This window comes from Anguilla anguilla, chromosome 17, assembly GCF_013347855.1.
Source record: "Anguilla anguilla isolate fAngAng1 chromosome 17, fAngAng1.pri, whole genome shotgun sequence".
NCBI lineage: Eukaryota > Metazoa > Chordata > Actinopteri > Anguilliformes > Anguillidae > Anguilla > Anguilla anguilla.
The window spans coordinates 28,006,819-28,025,489 of record NC_049217.1 but is presented as its reverse complement, the minus strand read 5'-3'; the positions used below and the strand labels follow the sequence as shown (position 1 = coordinate 28,025,489).

General features: G+C 43.3%; 1 protein-coding gene and 1 long non-coding RNA gene across 2 annotated transcripts in view; one reads left to right on the top strand and one right to left on the bottom strand.

Annotated features, from left to right (window-relative positions):
* Positions 1 to 537: 537 nt before the first annotated feature.
* Positions 538 to 18,671, bottom strand: part of stx1b (syntaxin 1B) — a 63,782-nt gene continuing 45,648 nt past the window's right edge. Inside the window, exons 5-10 of the mRNA XM_035398008.1 lie at positions 14,819 to 14,892; positions 14,452 to 14,560; positions 11,798 to 11,871; positions 10,466 to 10,603; positions 9,067 to 9,177; positions 538 to 8,107 (exon numbers count right to left, since the gene is read on the bottom strand). Of these exons, the coding sequence (XP_035253899.1) occupies positions 8,027 to 8,107; positions 9,067 to 9,177; positions 10,466 to 10,603; positions 11,798 to 11,871; positions 14,452 to 14,560; positions 14,819 to 14,892 (587 nt within the window). The 3' untranslated portion in view covers positions 538 to 8,026. The remainder of the gene's footprint in view (positions 8,108 to 9,066; positions 9,178 to 10,465; positions 10,604 to 11,797; positions 11,872 to 14,451; positions 14,561 to 14,818; positions 14,893 to 18,671) is intronic.
* LOC118216643 lies at positions 8,092 to 17,483 on the top strand. The gene is made up of 3 exons (XR_004763047.1): positions 8,092 to 8,167; positions 16,387 to 16,441; positions 17,444 to 17,483. It is a non-coding gene; the product is annotated as an uncharacterized LOC118216643 (long non-coding RNA).

Here is an 18,671-nt window from a genome sequence, read left to right as displayed (position 1 = left end):
TCAAGTTCTTCCACACCGTTCTAGAGAAAACCATTTCTATATGGACCTGGCTGTGTGCCCGGGGGCATTGTCATGTTGAAACAGGAAAGGGCCTTCCCCAAACTTTTGGGGGAGCACAGAATCATCTAGAATGTGATTGTATGCTGTAGAATTAATATTTCCTTTTACTGGAACTAAAAGGCGTATGCCTCAAAATATGCCCATATTGCGAGGAGTCTTGCCATTTAAGTCATAAGTTTTTTTCTTTAATAGATCTTTGGGCAAAAAGGGTTGATAAGTGTGCATGTGTGTGACTGAGTGTGTGTGTGTGTGTGTGCGCACGCGCATGCATCCATGCGTGTATGAGAGCGCAAGTGTGTGTGTGAGTGTGTGTGTGTGTGTATGTTTGAGAGTGTGTGTATGTTTGTGAGCGAGTGTGTGTTTATGTGCGTGAGAGCTAGAGAGAAGACCCAACAGCCACACAGGTACACTGAACAATCTCATTTCTTTATTCATTTATTATTTCATTTCATTATGTCTGTTTGTCTGGGTCTTTTGTTTTTTTTTTTTTATTTTAAATTAAAACTTGACACACTTATAAAAGACAGCATCTGCATAGAGTTGTCATCTTAATGATCAATGGAGAAAAGGAGGAGAGAGAGCGCAAGGGGGGGAGGGGGAATACTGGCACATCACACCAACTAAACGAAACAGCCCACAGCAGTACGAGAGAGGGAGGGCGTGGGGGGGGGGGAGGGGGGGACAGATTCTTTACAATACAGTACGCACACATACACACACAAAAAAAAAAAAAACCGGACACAAAGTTGCAATTCCTGTCAAAGTTGCGATTGCCAGTTCTCTCTCTCTTTTTTTTTTTTCTTCTGAAATTCTAGTGTCTCTCGTCCAATCTCAACCCACGGTCCACCACCCTCACCACCACATGTCCTGATTTTTTTTTTTAAAAGAAAAAAGGTCTTTAGCGTACTTTGCAAATCGCTTTTTGCCAGCTATCGTTTTGAATTGGTAATAAAAAAATATTGTGGTAGAGGTTGAATCGAGAAGCCCTTTTCTTTGTATTGCACAGATTTTTATTTATTTATTTATTTATTTATTTATTTTTTAAGTGGAATCCATTTTCGAGTTTCAAGTTTCGTTTTGTTCCAGGAAAATGTAAAGTCCTTTCTACTCTGTCAATCTTCAGACTTTCTCCCCACACGTGATTTGCATTGTCATAAACCACTGGGAATTTTTTTTTTTACTACTACTATTCAATTACAACAAGGAACCAAATGTGGAATTTGCATAAAAATGGTTGTTTTTTTTTTTTAGAAAGAGTAGCCTTTGAAAATACCTAATTCAATTAGCTAGCTATACACCAAGGATGTTTTAATACTTTTCAACGTTAAGTGGAACTTAAGTGGTGTTACACAACAGTGTCCATTGAGTTCTGGTATTGTAGTTATTGCATTTCTTACATTAAACAGGAGGAGTTACTTTTACACCACAGACGAATAGTCTTTCTGCACTGCAGGCACAAGGTAACTCGGACCAAAATGGCTGCCATTTGGGGGGGGGGGGTGGTAAGTCTTGGAGCAACATTAAATCTTGAAGTCAATATGACGAGGACAAACATGCTCTTATTTTCAGAGAAACTTACAGGAACTCATTTCAACCATCAGGAAGCTAAGATCTGTCACAAATAAATTCTAAAAATGTGGTGTGATTTTATATATATATATATATATATATATATGAGATAAAGAAATGGAGGGAAGCACTTTTGTCCATGTGAAGTCATTAACTCCCGTTGCCATGGGGGGGGAAAAAAAACGGCATTTGAACAGGAAGTGAGTGGAGGAGGGGTGGGCAGGGAAAAGATCGGAACAACGTCACAACTTTGACAGGAACAGGTTTCTCAGTAGTTTTATACATGGACATGCAATTCATTTTTCTCTCTTTAAATATTTACAATAATTACAGGACACAAAGATCCAGTTCAGTTTGACAAAATTGCGAGCATTCAATATTCAGTATCACTACTATTATTTTTGTTCACATAACTCCTTGGAATTCTTTAAATCGTCGCCTGTGGTGTAATCAATACTTAATTTTGAATTTGATCATTTTGCCGTTTTTTTCTCTCCAGGTTGCATCATTACTGCATTTTTATTTCATGTCTTTTTTATTATTTATGATTATAATCTTAATGATCACAATAGTATTTCTAAAATCTTGTCTTAGCACCTTTCCCAAACCCCCCACTCCCACCATACAATGATAGTACTGAACAGGAATACTGGTGTGGAATCTGGATAAATCTCAAGGTCCTTTCTGGTGGAAAATTAATGGTTATGCCAGGACTGTGGCGTCTTACACTTGCAAGTCATAACAGTGTAATATCTCCCAAGGAGCAATGGGACCTGACCAAAAATAAGAGAGAAAAGTTCTCCTGTGGAAATAATTTGAACATTAATACTAGAGGGTCAGACGATCAAGAAAATCAAGGGAACAACCAATACCATCTCTGCTAGGTGCTTCTTTAGCTGAAAAGCCTTCGAACTGAGAGACCCAAAACGTGGAACAGGTCTGGTTTTGAGAGGTAGCCCCAGATATCCTGACCTCCCCTCACATGAAGACTTTACACTCACAGATATCCAATGGGAAGATATGACATCACCCCCAATTTAAAAACAAAAAAACAAAAACAAAAAAAAAAAACAAACTTAAGGGCTCCGACTTTTTAAAAACTGAAATTTGAGTGAAACCCAGAAAAAACATATTTCAGAAACTTCTGGAAGCTCATTCAGCTATAAATCGACTGGAAAGTTTTTTTAATATTCAATATGTTATAAACTTTTTTTCCCCCACAGAGATCTTTTTTTTTTTTTTAGTGTTGCACTTACAAGAATCTTGACCAAGAAAAAAATAACACACACACACACACACATACACACACACACACACACACACAATTCTTACGGTGCAGTTGCCATGAGACCATGCAATGTCCATGCATACTCATACTTAATCATTCTATCCTCGATAACATGTAGTTCACCTAAGCACGTGTCACTGTGTTGTAGAGTGCACCCCTCGAACCTTCAATACTTTGGTTATTCCAGGTCAGTATTTCAAGCCCCGTTTCTATTGTAGAAGAGAACACGTGTGGGGCCTGCTTGGACCCAGTGGAAGGGGCCAGACGGAGAATTGTTGCGGCAGATTATGGGAGTCAACGCACATGACTGTAAACTACGGTCAAAGTGCCAAAATACCACGGTAACCGCATCATCCAGACCATAATATATGCATACTGTGGAATATGCATCTCAGCCCATGACAGTATAAATAATATTAAGAATAAATCTCTGTAATCTTTCTGTAGGACTTTTAAGGAGCGGGAGGAACAGAAGTACGAGATGAGAACAGACTACTATTTTCATTACGTCATCGATACTACGTACTATAGAGATGGAAGGAAAGAAATGCGGTAATTCTACATAGCAAGCCATTTAAAAAGTTTAAAATTGGAATGGTTACTAGTCCAACATGCAGTTTAATTTACCACAGTTAACGTCAAGGGGAAATTGTTAATTGGTCATGGTGATTATGGAATTAAATGTGGCTGTCTTCTTTTGTTAGGGAGGAGAGATTTTTCGTAAACAAAAGGTAACTGGCTTTGTGCCCTGCTGTCCAATGATGCGGAGGACACAGACACAATGCTTTGGCTTCTTCAGAGGAGTGCTGAGCTCAAAGCCTAGGCCCCAGATGACCTTTGACCTTCCCACCCCCCATCCATTCCTCTGAAAATTCGGCCCTCTGGCCCAAATCTGGGTGGTGGGGGGGGGGACACACGCACAGTCATGCAGTCAGCCACATTGATTATTGGAGCTGCAGGATTCAAGTTACAGTTTTTACAGAATTTAGGGGGAAAAAAATACAATTGCAAAAAAAACCATGCACATCACCAAAAAACAAAAACATGGCCAACGTGGAGAAGCTTGTGGCACGGACTTTAAGGGAAGGTTTTTATATGCCGCCCCACCCCCCCCTCCCCCCACCCCACCCCCACCCCTGAAGGTCTTTTGCACAGTTAATCGCACAGCCCGTGTTAAAAACCAATTATTCACGGTAATCCGAAACCCTCAAAACAACAATGGTTAGAAAAGTACACTAAGACTGGAAAAAGCAGGCATTACTGCGAGCAGAAATCACCATGCAAATTCACAGCAGACCAAAACTTACAGGCCTTGTCTGGATGGAGTCTCCCTACCTGCAGTACTCAGAAATCCCTCTAGGGGTGTTTATCCTCCTCAACCCTAACCTCAGACTGTTGGGAACCATTCGATGCTCAGAGAGTAAAGGTTAGACAGCAAAAGTAAGGTCGGCGTTGTAATAATGTCAAAAAAAAGAAAGTGGTCAGCAGCCCTCAAACGTTTTTTATTTTTCTTTTTTGTGGTTTTTGGAGTTGGGGATTAGAGCTCTAGGTTTATTGTTTAAGGGGTTTACGGCACATGACAAGGTCGGTGGTAATGAAATCGAACCCGATGTCGAACGCTACTCTGGCTTGGTTGTGACCTCAGCAACAACACGATTCTGTCAGCGGACCATCGGAGCAGACCACAGGATAATTAGGTTGGACTGTAAGAGCTGGTTTTACAGTTTGTTATAGCAGCAAAGTCGTTTCGCTAAGTGGTAATCTGATTGGTAAATTTTTGTTGCTTTAGTTGACTATGAAGTGATCACCCACCCATGGGCCTAAATAGCTTAATACACGATTAGGCCAAGATTTAGACAGCCAGTTAATAAAAAGTTTTTTAAATTAATTTTTAAGCAGATTATGAAGCCAACTTTAAGTTTGTGTTAATTGTAGATACTGATTGATTCCTTCTGGGCAAAGTGTAATTCACATCTTAATAACATCAAGCAGTGGGTCAAGGACTAGGCAAATACAAAGCATTTGTTTTTTCTTGCTGTAATTAATTCCAATAAATACATTTTAAATAAATAAATAAAGTATATTATAATTAGAGAAATCTATAACTTAGCCCCTCTGCAATTAATACCACACTTCACTGACGGTGAGATAGGTATATCCTATATTTATGTAGAATATTTACCCAAGTGGTGTTCGGGTCTTGTTGTCCATTGGGGCTTTTAGGGGGATCACCTTTGGCTCTCAGTGAATATCACCTAAAAAGTTTGGCTTGTAGATTTGAAAGTGCAGAAATATCATTGCAATTTAAGTTCTATTTTTTTTTTTGTTGTTGCTGCATTTATATTCCTTATAGGCGCCACTCACTGTGTGTGTGTGTGTGTCTACTGTACATGTAAGCATGTGTTTGTGTGTGTGTTTATATCTTTCAGCAACTGAAATTGTGTGCATGTATCTAAGCCTTGGACTGTTGTTGCATCTATGTAGTTGACTGTGTGTGTATACACTAGCACTTGACAGTTAAGAGAGGTTAAAATGCAGATCTTTAACAACAATACTGGCTTCCCAGCATCATATCATGCCTTTTTTTTTTTGGAGGTATAACATTGAATATTACATTTACTATACGAGGGCTGTAACAGAAAACGACATCAATAGCAAAAATATTCGGAATGACTCAAACATATAAAGTACACCGTGAGAATTAAATCTAACCCATTTTTGCTGGAATTCAACTTTAAATTCATAATTAACTTTATTATTATTATTATTATTTTGTTTTACTCGATGAGCAGCAATGACACCATGGCTATCCAAAATGGAGATCAGTTTTCTTATATAAACAGTCTCTCTCTGTCGCAACGGGGTCTTCACATGCTTTACAAAGGTCAGGATTCACTTTTTTAATCTCCTTACTTTCTATCATGCTTGCGTTATCTTTGGATTAACAGTACTATGTTTTTCAGAGTGCAGCAAGTAGCTGAAGGGGTCGGGTTCAGACACGGTCTACCACATGCCTTACGTTCCTACGTGCAGATGACCGTAGCCATGTTCACCTCCACGGTCAAACGTTTCGTGTTTCATAGGAAAAAAAAATAAATTCTAAAAGTCTGAATGTTAGACTACATTTGAAAATGATGAATGTGCACAATGTCGCATTTACTAAAAATGTGCGTTTTATATGTGTGTGTCATATACTGGTGATGTACGTATTGTAAAATAAATGTTTTAATTTAGTCAAATTCATTACTTAAATTGCAAATTACAATTGTAAGGACAAATTATATAGATGCTCTGTAGATGCTTTGATATGTTTCAAAAACCTCCAAATACTGGTAGCAGCATTTAAATGTATATTTGTCTGTCTCTTTGAAAGGCAAAAAGCTACGCATATGAAATCTACTTTAATATCGGTGAATATATATATTTATAGCATTTCTTTATTTGTGCACATAAACAATTCTCAAAAAGTTCATGAACATAGAAGAAAAGCACTGGTTTTTGAGGGTGAAAGTTGGGATTTATTTTTGAGTTTGCTGAATCTTATCTGGTGGTTTAACCCAAACCCAGAAAAGCCTCTGGCCCATTACTAATTTTTTTCTTCTTTTTTTTCTGAAAAAAGAAATTCACATTTGAGATATTTTGAGTCTTCATTTTTTGCGTTTTTGTCGATTTTCTAGTTAATTTTGTGTCTTTAATAAAGGAAAGATTGAAAAGCAGAACAGAGCCAGAAGTACACAGTAAAGGTGACAGTACTGAGAAAAGAATATATACCACAGGACACATCAGACACTACACAACCACTGAAAAACTAACTTTCACTTCCGAAAAAACGTGGGAATAATACACCTCCAAACGTAGAGCCTCCAAACGAGTAACCTCCAAGCTACAATTTCAGCTTTTGAGATTCACCTCTTTTTGTTTTAATTTTTTCTTCTTTTTTATTTTTTCTTCATTTTTAGAAAAATCTATAGAACAGTGTCGTCAGCTAAAAATACTCTTCCCTCTTTTCTCTGCTCCTCTTTCCTTCAAGACCATTCCCCCTCTTCCTTTTAATCTGCTTTTATCCTTTCTTTTTTGTCATCGGTAAAACAGATCTTGCCATTCTTGGGTTTTTGAGATCACATTGGTGCATTTCCCCGCTCAGTTCCTGTCTCGCTATCCACCGCTGGCCTACGGAGTCAGCTCAGTTTTAAAATTTATGTATATTTAACGTGTTTTTTTTCCCGGTTTGTTTGTCTTACACCACTGGGGAGGTTTCACTACAACGGACGGTTATCGAAGTTGTGAGGGGCAAGGGCCTTCACAAAGAGACAGCCCTAGCAGCGTACCCCAGTGGGGGGGGGGGGGGTTCGAGTCGAGTAATCTTGAACCTAATTTGCTTCTCCAACAGTGCCATGGGTGTGTGCTTGTTAGGCAGAGCTCCTTCTCTTTCCGTACTGTGGGAAAATGACACAGTTTCAAGTCAAGCGTGCGTGAAAGCTTCAGTTTCCGTCTTAGCGCGTGCGACACACACCTGCCAGGAGGGGGCGCAGCCCTCTGCCCCAACCGCGCACGGTAAAATGCACTTTTCAAAAACCCCCGAAAGGATTGCAGCCCACCCCAAAGCCCCCCCCCCCCCCCCCCCCCACGCTTCCTTCAGATCAAACAAGATCGTCGATATTTATGGAATTATACAATTTATACTATCCGTTCCAGTTCCCGTACTGGTTTTGTGCCTTAATCTAAACTACGGACCTGAAAACGTTCCTGGAAACACACGGAATTTAGCAGTTACTAGCACTGTCCTGGAGATCCCCCCAAAAGAGAGAAACTATTAAAAAATAAGAAAAAAATGTTTTTTTTTTCTGTAATATCTTTTTTTTTTTTTTTTTTTTTACAGATAGCTAAACCATGTGCTGTTTCTTATGTTCAATACATTTACATGTACATAATAAGTTTTGCGTTTTATTTGTATAACCCTCTTTTTGTTTAATATTTATTTTGTCTGCTATTATATATATTTTTTATGTCTGTTTGTGTGTCTGTAGTTGAAGTCCCACCCACCCCTGCTTTTAATGGTTTTCTTATCTGCCGTTTTGTTTTGAGTTTTTCTGTCGGGGTTCCTTGTTTCTAAAAGCCGAGCGTTCCTCCGATACTGGACGCCAAGACGACTCCCAGGACCACACAGCAGATGATGATCATGATCTTCTTCTGCAGGGAAAGAGAAGAGCAACGGTCTGAGGTCTGTGTTTCTCACACCAGCAATCCCAGGTGACTTCACTGTCTCATCACTGTCTGTACATGCACACGCACGCGTTCACATCAAAAGTCTCTGTGTGCTCACAAGAGTTTGTGTGCATCTGACTGTGTGTGTGTGTGTGTGTGTGTGTTTGTGTACAGATATGCAAGTTTTTATTACTTTGTGGGTGTGGTGCTGCATACGTGCGTGTGTGTGAGCATGTGCACGTGCGTATGTAGTGTGTGCAAATGTGTGTGTACGTGTGTGTGTGTGTGTGTGTGTGCGTGCGTGTGTGTGTGCGCGCCCGTGTGAGCATGTGCATGTGCGTATGTAGTGTGTATAAGTGTGAGCATGAGTGTGTGCATGTGCGTATGTAATGTCTGTGTATATCTGTGTGTGTGCGTGTGCGTGTATGTCTGCGTGTGTGTGTGTGCATGTGTGTGTACGTGTATGTGTGTGTGTCTGCGTGTGTGTGTGTGTGTGTGTATGTCTGCGTGTGTGTGTGTATGTGTGTATGTCTGCGTGTGTGTGTGTGTGTGCGTGTATGTCTGCGTGTGTGTGTGTGTGTGCGTGTATGTGCGTGTATGTCTGCGTGTGTGTGTGTGTGTATGTCTGCGTGTGTGTGTGTGCGTGTATGTGCGTGTATGTCTGCGTGTGTGTGTGCGTGTATGTCTGCGTGTGTGTGTGTGTGTGTGTATGTCTGCGTGTGTGTTTGTGTGTGTGTGTGCGTGTATGTCTGCGTGTGTGTGTGTGTGTGTGTGTGTATGTCTGTGCATGTGCATGTGTGTGTGTGTGTATGTCTGCGTGTGTGTGTGTATGTGCGTGTATGTCTGCGTGTGTGTATGTCTGCGTGCGTGTGTGTGTATGTCTGCGTGTGTGTGTGTGTGTGTGTGTGTGTGTGTATGTCTGCGTGTGTGTGTGTGTGCATTACTTTGCGGGCCTGGCTCTGGTATTTCACAGCCTTCTTGGTGTCGGACACAGCCCGCTCCACGTAGTCCACTGAGTGTTCCACGTTGTACTCAATTCTGTCAATCATTTCACCCTGTCAGAAACGCAAAAAAAAACGCCAAGAGCCGTTATTGATTTTGAGTCAGCTACTTCTGTATCAACGGTCTGACCTCTGGGCAAGATAAAGATTTTGATAAAAGTTTGATTGTGAAAAAGACCATATTCAGAGTCAACCTTATCACCATGTAAAAGCATATCCTGTGCCTTAGCTTCGAAATAGCAACCATATGTAATACCGGTGGATTATTAATAGCATTGTGGCGCGGTGGTGCAGCTGACTGCCACACAGCAAGAATGTCATAGGTTCAAATCCCCGACTATGTGCAGTTTGCATGTTCTCCCTTTGCCCGTGTGGGTTTCCTCCCACAATCCATTGACATGCAGGGTTAGGCTAGTTTTTACAATAATTTTTAAAATTTTTTTTTAAAAATTATAAAAAGTAGACGTGCCTCAAATGCAGACAGGCAATGAGCACAAGAAATGCTTTGACTTATTTGAAATGATAAATATGGCCTAAGAGTGATTGGAGAAAGTTACCTGGTCATAATATTATCTCTCTGTTATCTCAGCTGTTGGGAATAAAATGTTAGAAGAATCACATATAAAATATATTAAAGTAATATCAGCAAATTGATTATATTTTTGATTTGACTGCGTCATTGCTCAAATGGAGAAATGGTTATAAAAATATAAGGGGACACATTTTATCAATGGGAATCTAACCAAAAGATTCCCCAATATTATTAAAATGTTTTAACATTCGCTGGGATGCGACTAAGGGCATATTCAAGAGCACTGGAGCTGCAAGTTAACGTTTCAGCGCAGAAACGGTGCAGCGCTGAGCGTCTGGCTGCAGTGCTGAGCATCTGGCTGCAGGATGTTCAGCACAGAAACGGGGCAGTGCTGAGCGTCTGGCTGCAGGACTGAGAGGGTGATTTCGTGAAGGTTTCATATTATTGCCATATTATTATATACTTGGTAAATGGTAAAATTGACTGCATTTATATAGTGCTTTTATCCAAAGCGCTTTACAACTGATGCTTTGATATACTGATAATTTATATACTTTAACAGTATATTTGCACACCCACCAAACTAGCAGAATCAACATTCCCGTCCCAACAACACCCAATATCCACATGACCAAGAGTGTTGCAAAATGTAGCATTCAGAACTAATTTCTGGTTCTGTAGACAGAACATCTGAAACGTGGCAGAACGTTCCGTCTAGTGAATGAGCCCAAATCTCCTACCCACCAGGACCTTTGACCTTTGACCTTGGTTGCGCCCCCCCCCCCCCCGAAAGGTTGTGACGCCGCACACCTGGCTCTCCACCAGCATGGCCATGTCCACGAACATGTCGTGCAGCTCGCGGATGCTGTTCTCCAGCTTGATGATCTCGGTGTGGCGGGTCTCGATCTCGTTCAGCGCCTGCTTGGTCATCTGGGAGTCCATTTTGATCTGCAGGACGGGCAGAGAGAGAGAGAGAGAGAGAGAGAGCCAACGTCACAGGTGGGGAGACGGACAGTTCCTTTCATTTGTTCATGTATTCTTTACATACCTTTACGGATGCACAGAGTTTTTTCTTTTGAGCACTTACGTTCATGCTACCCTGAATTGTTTTAGTAGCGTAAGTGAATTCATCGATGATTATTTGGATATACACACTGTTTTCTAAGTACCCCGTTCTAAATCTCTTTTGAGTTCTTAGTATTGTGCTTAGTATTGAGTATCCCAGCAAGCAAAAAGCCAGAATTTAGACGTCTAGAGGGGTGGGAATCAAGGGTTTAGAGACGTTTAGACATAACATTAACCCCAATATAGATCACGGTTATTCGGTTAGAAAATCACTTTTCAACCAAATGTAGCCGGGTTTCCACCTGAACGACTAGATGGCATTTCACCAACTTTTCACCGCAAAAAATAGTTCCCTGTGGTCTATCATCTGCAAACGGGTTTCAAAGCTCCCAGGACCACAGGGCCCTTCAACAGATGTGACAGATGAAATAGCCGGACAGAATACAGGAACTGCGAAATCACTGGGTCCTACACCACCTGCGCTCTCCGAATCTCTATCCTGCACTTCTCAAAACGCGGAAATGTTAAAAGTCGAAACGTGGGGTGTCTCGTGGCGTAGCCCGCAGGGCGCTATCCACATGCTCGTTGTGAGCTGCGACGTTGGCGGTTCGAGTCCGACCGCGCGACCTTTGTCGCGCGTCTTTCCCTCTCCCTTCTGCATTCTTCCTGTCTCTCTACACTGTGCTAAAAGCTAAAAAGCCCATAAAAAATAAATAAATAAATAAAAGTTGAAACAGTCGTCAAGTCGTCGCTGCTCGGGGACATCTAGCATGTGGCTCCCGGGCTCCCGCGCCACTTGTACGTCTGTCCTCGCCAGTGATTACGCCGTTTATTGTAACGATAAGCCGTAAAAGTTTTTCACTCGTCCCCCGAAAAACGATTTTATTTAAGACAGCCGAAGGACGACCCAGCATCTGGTCTCAAAACCGTAACCCTCCCGGCGACATCCGAAAGCGTTCGTGAAACCCCTCGACGTTTTCCCGCCGCAAAATGTGAACAAAATGGAAGTCGTTTATGCAAACAGTGGACAGCAGAAGTCCCGCCATCTCTCTTCTGTGCAGAGGTGCGGTTGCTTACATCATCGGTGAAGATGGCAAGCTTGCCACTCTCCAGCATGTCTTCTAGCTCCTCATTGGTGGTTGTTCTCCCAGCTGTAAAACAAAGACAGATCTTTTTTTTTTACCCCCTCTCAAACTGCAGTGTGTGGGCAGCCGTTGCCAGTGAACCTCATGCTTCACGCAGTAAGATCACAGCCCGACACAGTGATTCAGCTGCACTGCACAAAATAAAAAAGTCTTAAAAAGTGTGTCAGTCTTCCAATGAGACTTAAAATCTTTTTTTTTACTTCTCTCAAGTAGAAAATAAAAGCTTGTTTTAAGTTACTTTTCGCTTGACGAGTTAACTTGCTTTACCCCATTGGCAAATCTTGACATGAGTCAAACTGTCTCATCTCATTGCCAATCTTTTTGTCTTATTTAGCAAGATTTTAAGACTAAATACAGGACTGAAATACTTGGTACTGTAAGATTGACTTGGTTTTTTTTTGCAGTGTGGCTGCAGTGTTTCAGCTAAAATTGTGCACCCAGCAGGAAAAAGAATCCATATCTCAACTTTATATGTCACAAATAAGTTGTAAACAAGCGCAGTTAGTGCTCATAAGGATGTATGTGCAACCCGTGGAGCGGTTTTCAGGACTAGTCCAAAACCTAAAGAAAAAGGTTATATACATTTTACAGGCATTGCTTAGCTAGCTGGACGGGGGGGCCAAAGACTAGGTTGATGCAATGCTACGGCCTGCAGATTGTGCCATTACAAAATTCTACAGGAGACCAGATCTGTACGCATTTTTCCAAAATGCCTTTACATTCTGCGTCCCCTGGAACCAGCGGCAGATACCTCAGGCTCAGCTTTGCTGAAACGGCCTTGATGCAAAATGTCACATCTACATTCTGAAGTCACTTGTAATACCCCTTATTTTAGTTTTCTCCACTAAATTTGGAAAGGCCCAGTCATGAACACAGCACTTCTCCCACACACCCTGCACCCCCCCCCCCACCCCCACCCCCCACTGCTGCAACGTCCTTGGTATTTTTGGGAGGGCAGACAGTAGCGACTCTGTCCTCTGTAGCGCGTGCTGTCAGTTGCAACTTCTTTTCACACCTGCAATATTAACTAGCTCAGCCACGCTGTTATTTTCTTATTTTTTTTAAATGTCTGCCCGCCGCCCCCCGTCCCTTTAAAAATTTTTTTTTCAAATCTATTCTCTCTATTTTAGAATAGTCAGTTGCGCCTCTAACATTAAATGAAGAACGCACGACTTTCGATGGCGAGGAATAAGATCCGACGATCAGGCCTGTTTAGACTACTCGTTTTGACGCATTTCCTCCACCCCTCCCCCCCCCCCCCCCAGCTATCCCAGCCTCACCTAATGCACCAAGAGCGTGGCGGAATCCTTTTCCCTTGAGAGTCGGTGATAGTTCACACATCACAGGCTGCAGTATGACAGGACACCGCCAACATCAACCGGAGCAGGGAAACACCTCAGACTGATAACAACCGGTAGCCTGTGGGCGCCTAGAAACGGCAGTTGATGACGTGTAGCAGTTCCCCTGTGAAGCCCGAGGTTCAAACCTGACGAGGCCAAGCGAGACCAAAAACTGTCAACTGTGGGACTGGCCGTAGTCTTGAAGTGATTGATAAGATACAAGGCTGCTAGCGTCCCTTCAGAGACAAGGTGCCCTTCACGGTTAGCGTCCTTCATGGCTAGCACCCTTCCCAGCTTCACACCGCTAGCGTCCCTCACGGCTAGCGCCCTTCCCACCTTCACACAGCTAGCGTCCCTCACGGCTAGCACCAGGGTGGGAAATTAACACCAGCCGCTAGCCGAATGCTGGTAAATCTGTTACCGTGCGCATTACCCCTGAACCCACCTCTAAACCACCCAGTGAGTCTTCCGCTCACGCACTTGGAAGAGAGCAAACTAGTTGAGTACCCATGAAGCCCAGTGCTGCCCACAGCTCCTTCCGCCATGAGAGACCGGGCGGGAAGCCATCCAAAGAAGCGGCAACAGGCAGTGGGCGGAACAGCCCGGCCTCGATTTCGCCAGCTAAAACCCGATGCTTCGCCCGTCCTCTAAATGGCCAACCTGCCCACTTTACACTTGTGTAATGTGCCCACTCGAATTTACTCACTTTAAAAAACCTCTCCGGCACAGCCCAAAGTGCAGGCTCACACAGTCCGGTACTGGGAAGCTAGATTCACAACCGCTACTCGTAGCTGTCGATAAACCTCGTTTACAATTCCAGAAGCACGGCGACAGCATATCCGTCCAAACACAGTCCCCGCTTACTGAGGTCTCCAAGCAGGCACCCCAAAGTAACTGCTTGCTGTTATGGTCTCGATGATTGCTATACTGAAAATCTTGATGCCTAAAATCCATGACCACTGTAGTTACATATATATATTTTTTTTTTATTGCCGAATAAATATAGAAGACTGCACAACAATCATCTCTATCAACTCTCCGCCTCGTATTTTTGTGCACGTTGGGCATACCAGCAGACAGGACCAATCAACAAATTTGTTTGTTTTTTTTAACGTACACTACATTTAGCCAGCTTAACAACTTTCTCATCCAGCGGACTCAACTTTTACGCTCGACTGATGGGCAAGCGCGCTGTCTCGAGCCCGGGCCTAGATCGGCGCTCGATTCCGGTCGGCCGCGTACTCACTGATCTCCAGCTGCCTTTGGATGCGGTCCTTGCAGCGGTCTCTGTACTTGGACTGCGTGGTGTTGTACTCGGTCATCACCTCCACGAACTTGCGCGACAGCGTGGAGTGCTGTGGAGAGACGGGACGGGTCAGAAGGGACAGGCGTGTGTTCAAAGTCCACCTTGTAGGTTTTCACCCTAACCCTAACCCTAACAAAGCACACCTCACTCGACAGCTAGAGAGATCTTGTAGAGCTTGCTGATTAGTAGAATCAGGTGTGTCAGATTAGAATTGAAATGAGAACCTACTACAGAACGGTAGATCTCCAGGAACAGGGTTGGTTGCCGCTGCCCTAATTTGAAACTCTGTGAGGTTAGAAAGCCGCACCTGTGTCTTACGGATCCTCAAGTCTGCTGACGATCTGTTCAGCCCCTCCTCCTGTTCGATGCTCTGCTCAATTGCTGCGGGAGAAGCAGGAGAGAAACGCTAAGGCGGGCTTGGCCACGGATTCCCAAAAGCTCAAAAAAAGCCTGTACTAATAAGGGGTCGCACTTTTCAGATGTAGCCATAGCTGTTTGCCTTTTCGCTTTCACAAATTGCAAGGGAGTTTTTTTGCACCGTTCTTCCTGACTTTGTAACCCTGGTCCTGAACAGGAGGAACAGGAGATCACCAGTTTCACCTTAAAATCAGCCAAGTTAGCTGGATAATTTCTGAAGCAGGATTACTGAGTTAACTGGATAACTGCATGAAGCAGGATTACTTGGTTAGCTGGATAGCTGCACAAAGCAGGATTACTGAGTTAGCTGGATAATTTCACGAAGCAGGATTACTGAGTTAGCTGGGTAACTGCACAAAGCAGGATTACTGAGTTAGCTGGATAATTTCACAAAGCAGGATTACTGAGTTAGCTGGATAATTTCACGAAGCAGGATTACTGAGTTAGCTGGATAACTGCACAAAGCAGGATTACTGAGTTAGCTGGATAACTGCACTAGGTGAAACCCTGAAACGGCTCTGTTTACTTCAGTCCATGTTCCAGATTTGGGATGGTTCCGGGGTTTCATCCAGCTAACTCGGTAATCCTGCTCCGTGCAGTTATCCAGCTAACTCGGTAATCCTGCTCCGTGAAACGGGGCCAAGCTCCAGTTACTGTACGTTCGTTGGCATGCACTGCCGCTTTACTGTTTTGACTTTTCAAAACACATCATTCCACTTCAAATCAAGAAGGCTCGCTTGGCGATTTACCCTCAGAATTTCAGCGTTTTCTACTAAAACATTCCTGAACAGCTGAAATTTCACAGCCATGAACTATAACATTTCAGTTATACTCAGTTTTGTAGGCACGGTCCCATATTATATTATATTACTAGCACTTAGCAGACACTCTTATCCAGAGCAATTTGCTGCAACAACAAAAGCCTCCCTGAATCATATTTATTGTAAGTAAATTTTTAAACATATTCATTTTTAAACTATTGGTATCTAGACAATATGAGTCAAATTACCAAAGTTCCTTAAGGACCTCCAACATGGTGTAATTAATTGTTGAGAAATGCGCTATTCTGAGCACATTAAGGGATATGGTGATGTAACGAACTCTCTGAACACCAGGGGGGGCAGGGGGTTGTTTTGGGTTTCTTTTTCTTCAGCCTACAAGCAGGATATGCCTAAATTATTTTAATTTAAAAAAAAAATTTTTGACAACATATTTTCATTTTCCTTACGGCACATTTAGAGCAGACATTTCACAATTTCCAGAACTGTTGTCATCCCCCCCCTCCCCCTCCTCTCCCTTTGAAGAGTAGGTTTCTTGGAATGATTTCACAAAGCTCTAAGTCAGGTGTTCTAGAACTCCATTGCTTTCAGTTACCAGCAGTGACTGTTACATCAGCATTAGAATCTTCAGTTAAGAGCAGCATTCTAATCACATATTTGTGATCTCACACTTTAAAAGGACACTCTCCAGCTGCAGTGGGCCCAGCAGTTGTGATTTCGAGGAAAATGAGGAAGTAAGTATGACCCTTAACTGTAACTGCATTCCCCAACACCCATTGCAGCTCCACTGCAGCTACGCCGAAAAATTAATTACGCTAACGTTAGCGTCCCCGACACCGCACTGGGACAACGGGTCTCCCCCTGGATGCAGGAGAGTATCTGTCACGTAGAAGGACTGCAGAACAGCAGAATGTAAACGGAAAGGTCTCTAATTTAAAAACGGACCACTGCGGCACAGCCACGGTGAAAGTTAGGGATCTAAGGGTCTGCTGCATTTCCACACTGATATCTGCTAATGGCAGTGAGTCACTGACTGCATTGATCTGCTGTCCGTCGCAAAATCTCAACACCCAAAGTTGTAAATTTTTTAAATCATCGTTAAAATCGATAATAATCACAAAACCGGATTGCACGGAGCTGTCAAAGATGCACTGTGTGAAAGTGATAACACACAGCTTTGCCGCGTTTACTGTGTTTCATAGGAATACTTTCACTGGTGTTATTGCAGCCAAAACTCCTGAAAGGAGTGCCTGTACAGTAACTGTGTGCGGTGAGATCATCGTGATTATTAATAGTCATCTAGCCACTGGGACAGTTCCAACATATTTCGAATCTTCTGCAGTCCAGTCCACGCTGAAGAGACTATCATGATAAGATGCCATTTCAATAATTGTAGACAGATGTCCAAGCTCTACCCTTGCTGATTACCATTCCAGAGAAGATTTTCATTTATTTTATGCATTTTTTTGTTTGTTTGTTTTTGGGAGGGGAGAAATAGGAAATCCTGTCTGGCTCCTGTTCTAACCACAGTGCTGGAGCTACCCTCGTCACGGTGGCAAATGGCCCGCTGATGAATGCTGACTTTGGTTAATGGTCTGTTGCAGACCTGCTGCAGACCTCCCGCAGACCTCCCGCAGACCTGCTGCAGACCTCCCGCAGACCTGCTGCAGACCTCCCGCAGACCTCCCGCAGACCGCCTGCAGACCTCCCGCAGACCTCCCGCAGACCTGCCGCAGACCTCCTGCAGACCTCCCGCAGACCTCCCGCAGACCTCCCGCAGACCGCCCGCAGACCTCCCGCAGACCTGCTGCAGACCTCCCGCAGACCTGCTGCAGACCTCCCGCAGACCTCCCGCAGACCTGCCGCAGACCTGCTGCAGACCTCCCGCAGGCCTCCCGCAGACCTCCCGCAGACCTCCCGCAGGCCTCCTGCAGACCTCCCGCAGACCTCCCGCAGGCCTCCTGCAGACCCCCCACAGACCTGCTGCAGACCTGCTGCAGACCTCCCGCAGACCTGCTGCAGACCTCCCGCGGACCCCCTGCAGACCTCCCTCAGACCTCCCGCAGACCTGCTGCAGACCTCCTGCAGACCTCCTGCAGACCTCCTGCAGACCTCAGGGCGGTTTTCGGCACAGTCAGTCATTCTATTCCAGTCACTCGCACCATAAAAAAAAAAAAAAACCGGGCCAGTCTTTCTTTAAGCTGATTTACTTTCGTACCTCTTTAATGGGAATTTTTCTGATGGCAGCTGGAGATGGCGCAGCGTCTTTTGCACTCATTGCCCGAGGAGGCCCTCTAGGGTCTATTCTTGGGCCCCTTCTAATTCTATATGTAAACGAGCATCCCCCTTAACTTTAAAAAATAATTTTTTTCAAAGTGTACAATCTAAGGGAAATGTGTATTATCCACATGGAAATGAAGGATGACCACCCTTTTTAAAAATGACATTATGATTAATATGAATAAGATGATTACAAAGTTTGCAGCTCATACAGGGACAAGTCAAGGAGCAAAAACCATAAGGAATGAAGCCCAGTGTCATTTTTGATGCAACTTGTAGGATTTGATAAAGAATCCTATCTAGATCTTCCTGAAAAGAAACAGATAGATTCATCCATACCTTCATAAGTCACTACAATGCGTGTATTTCAATGTAACTTCCGTGTTTTAATGCTCTGACTGATACTCAGCTGCTAGACTTCTAACCAGAAATAAAAATGGAGATTTATTGTTCCGACCTCAGCCATTTCACACTGCACTGACTCCTGACGGCTTCTACAATATATAGTTTTTGGACTTAAGCAATGCATGGTTAAACCTCATGGTTACATTATCAAGCCATGATAGACGTAGAAACCTGAATGAGTTCTCAGATCAGCAGTAAGGCCCTTTGTCACTGTTCAAGATACTTGAATGAAACGAAAGGCGACCGTGCCTTCTCGGCTCAGTGTCCGAGGAAGTGAAA